This window comes from Glycine soja, chromosome 14 (genome assembly GCF_004193775.1).
Source record: "Glycine soja cultivar W05 chromosome 14, ASM419377v2, whole genome shotgun sequence".
Lineage (NCBI taxonomy): Eukaryota > Viridiplantae > Streptophyta > Magnoliopsida > Fabales > Fabaceae > Glycine > Glycine soja.
Genome location: NC_041015.1, coordinates 37,213,791 through 37,216,490, shown reverse-complemented (window position 1 = coordinate 37,216,490; position 2,700 = coordinate 37,213,791). Strand labels below are relative to the sequence as shown.

At 42.8% G+C, this 2,700-nt stretch overlaps 1 protein-coding gene across 1 annotated transcript; it reads left to right on the top strand.

The window, feature by feature from the left end:
* Positions 1 to 1,380: 1,380 nt before the first annotated feature.
* On the top strand, positions 1,381 to 2,298 carry LOC114384040. Its single transcript, XM_028343724.1, has one exon. It carries the CDS (start codon positions 1,381 to 1,383, stop codon positions 2,296 to 2,298), a length of 918 nt encoding a protein of 305 aa, XP_028199525.1.
* Positions 2,299 to 2,700: the final 402 nt, after the last annotated feature.

The window sequence follows — 2,700 nt, the reverse complement described above, 5'->3', positions numbered from 1 at the left end:
TATACATGCATATCTAAGGTATTTTCACTACCTAAACATACATATATATATTTTGTGAGGTATGACTACTTCCGAGCTTGTGCTTGTTTTATTCAAATTCCTAGGATCATGAGCAACTAGGTGTGTCCTACTATAACTTGCGAAACAAAAGGTGATCAAATAACAAGCAGAAATTTAAAAGTTACTAGGTTGCCTCCTAGTAGTGCTTCTTTAACGTCTTGAGCTGGACGCCTGATGACTTGTCGATCACGGACCTAGTACTGTTGCTTACCTTTGGCTTTGGACTTGGTCGCCTATTGGTCGGCCAAGTGTCGTAGGCAATACTCTAACCTTTTTGTGGATGAGCTGAGGGGCTTTGGAGGTGGTGGCGGTGCATTTGTTGCCCGCTGCCGGCCATCCCCAGGCTGATGTGGTGTCTCGCCTTGTGCCTGCCTAGGGGGCGCAGTACTTCTTGATGAAAGCTCGGTTAATAGGGGGCTTGATGACCTTGCTTGGGGTGACAAGCACTCCGTAAAACTGACAGAGGCTCGTAATCAGAGCTGGAAACCCCAGAACCCTGTTGGACTTCTCTGGGTTCACTGGGTGTCTTGCGGGCGCGATCTCTACAAACAATAGATGACATCGGAAATCAATTGAGCGATTTGCATACTTACCTATGTCATGATGGCGTGACCTTGCTGGGGGGAACGGGCACCCTGTAGGACTGACAGAGGCCTGTAACCAGAGCTGAAAACCTCAGGGCCCTGTCGGACTTCTCCGGGTCCACCGGGTATCTTGTGGGCGCTACCCCTGCAAATAATAGATGACATCAGAAATCAGTTGAGCGATGTGCATACTTACCTATGATATGATGGCGTGACCTTGCTGGGGGGAACGGGAACCCTGTAGGACTAACAGAGGCTTGTAACCAGAGTTGGAAACCCCAGGGCCCTGTTGGACTTCTCTGGGTCCACTAGGTGTCTTTGTGGACATCCACCAACAAATACCAATCTCTTATTTTCAGACAACAACAACAACAATTCTAGTAGTCTACACCTACACCTACACAACCTCTGCAAAATAGTGGTTCTAGACTTTTCTTAGAGCAAATGGCCACCAAGAACATTTAGTTTCAACAAAATGTGAGTGCCATGATCTAAGACTTACAGACTCATATTCGATAAATAGCTACAACTATTAACCAGTTGCAACATCAAGGTTCTAGCAATATTCCCGCATAGTTAATATTCCTCTCTTGGAAAAGATCTTCTTGAGACTTTCTGGAGGGTGGAAGTCAATATTCCCCTCTTGGATGCCATCAAATAGATTCCAAAATTTGAAAAGTTCTTAAAGGATTTGTGCACTCATAAGAGGAAGCTAAAGGGAAATTAGCAAGTGAAGATGGGAAGAAATGTTTCTGCACTTATACAGAGCAAAAATGTTGATGCCATTCCACCATCCACATTGCCACAAAAGTGCAAAGCCCCTAACACTTTTACTATCCCTTGTACCATTGTAGATTTCACTTTTACAAATGCAATGCTTGACCTTGGAGCATCAATTAATGTCATGCCCACATCAATTCATAGATCACTACATCTTGGCGATTTAAAACCCATTGGTGTTGTCATCCATCTAGCTAATCGAAGTGTTGCGATTCCACTTGGAGTCATTGAAGACATGCTGGTGCGAGTTAAGGATCTGATTTTTCCAACAAATTTTTACAATTTGGATATGGAGAATGAGTCTTCCAGCCATGGGTCCACATTGATCCTAGGGAGACTATTCTTGATGATAACTAAGACCAAAATTGATGTGCATGCAAGAACTCTTTCCATGGAGTTTGGTGATGATGTTATGCATTTCAACATTTTTGAGGCCATGAGACATCCTGCAGAGGAGCATTTTGTTTTCCTTATAGATATCATTGATGATGTAGTAGATAGTGTCAATATTTATACATATTTATTTTTTTATTTTTCTGATGAGTTTGCTGCTCTATGTAGTATTTGTGCAAAAATTTCCTCTACAATTCACTCTGATTGTGATGCAGGTGCAGGTTCTAATCCTCCTATTTCTCTTCCACCAACTGCCAATCTTCCTTTTCCTTCCACTATTCAGCCACCCTCCTTGGAGTTGAAACCACTACCTAAGCACCTTAAATATGCCTATTTAGATGGTGCTCAGAAGCTCCCAGTCATTATATCTACCAACCTTACACTTGAGCATGAGGATAAGTTGTTGCATGTTTTGAGAGGCCACAGAAAGGCCATTGGGTGGACACTTGCTAACCTTCTTAGAATAAATCCTTCCATATGAATGCATCGGATACTCTTGGAGGATGATTGCAGCTTGTAAGGCAGCCACAAAGGAGGTTGAATCCCACCATTTTTGATGTGGTGAAGAAGGAGGTGATGAAGCTACCAGCTATAGGAATCATTTATCCCATTTCATATAGAACTTGGGTTTCACCTGTCCAAGTGGGCCCTAAGAAGTCAGGCCTCACTGTTGTCAGGAACCAAGATAATGAGTTGATCCCAACTAAAGTGACCAATAGTTGACGAGTTTGCATTGATTATAGAAGACTGAACAAGGAAACTCGCCAAGATAACTTCCTTCTCCCATTCATTGATCAGGTTCTAGAGAGGTTGGCTGGTAAATCACATTATTGATTTCTTGATGGTTTTTCAAGTAACATGCAAATTCATATTGCACCGGAGG

Coding starts and splice junctions, on each gene's coding strand:
- LOC114384040 (XM_028343724.1), top strand. CDS start 1,381: ATGGGAAGAAATGTTTCTGCACTTATACAGAGCAAAAATGTTGATGCC.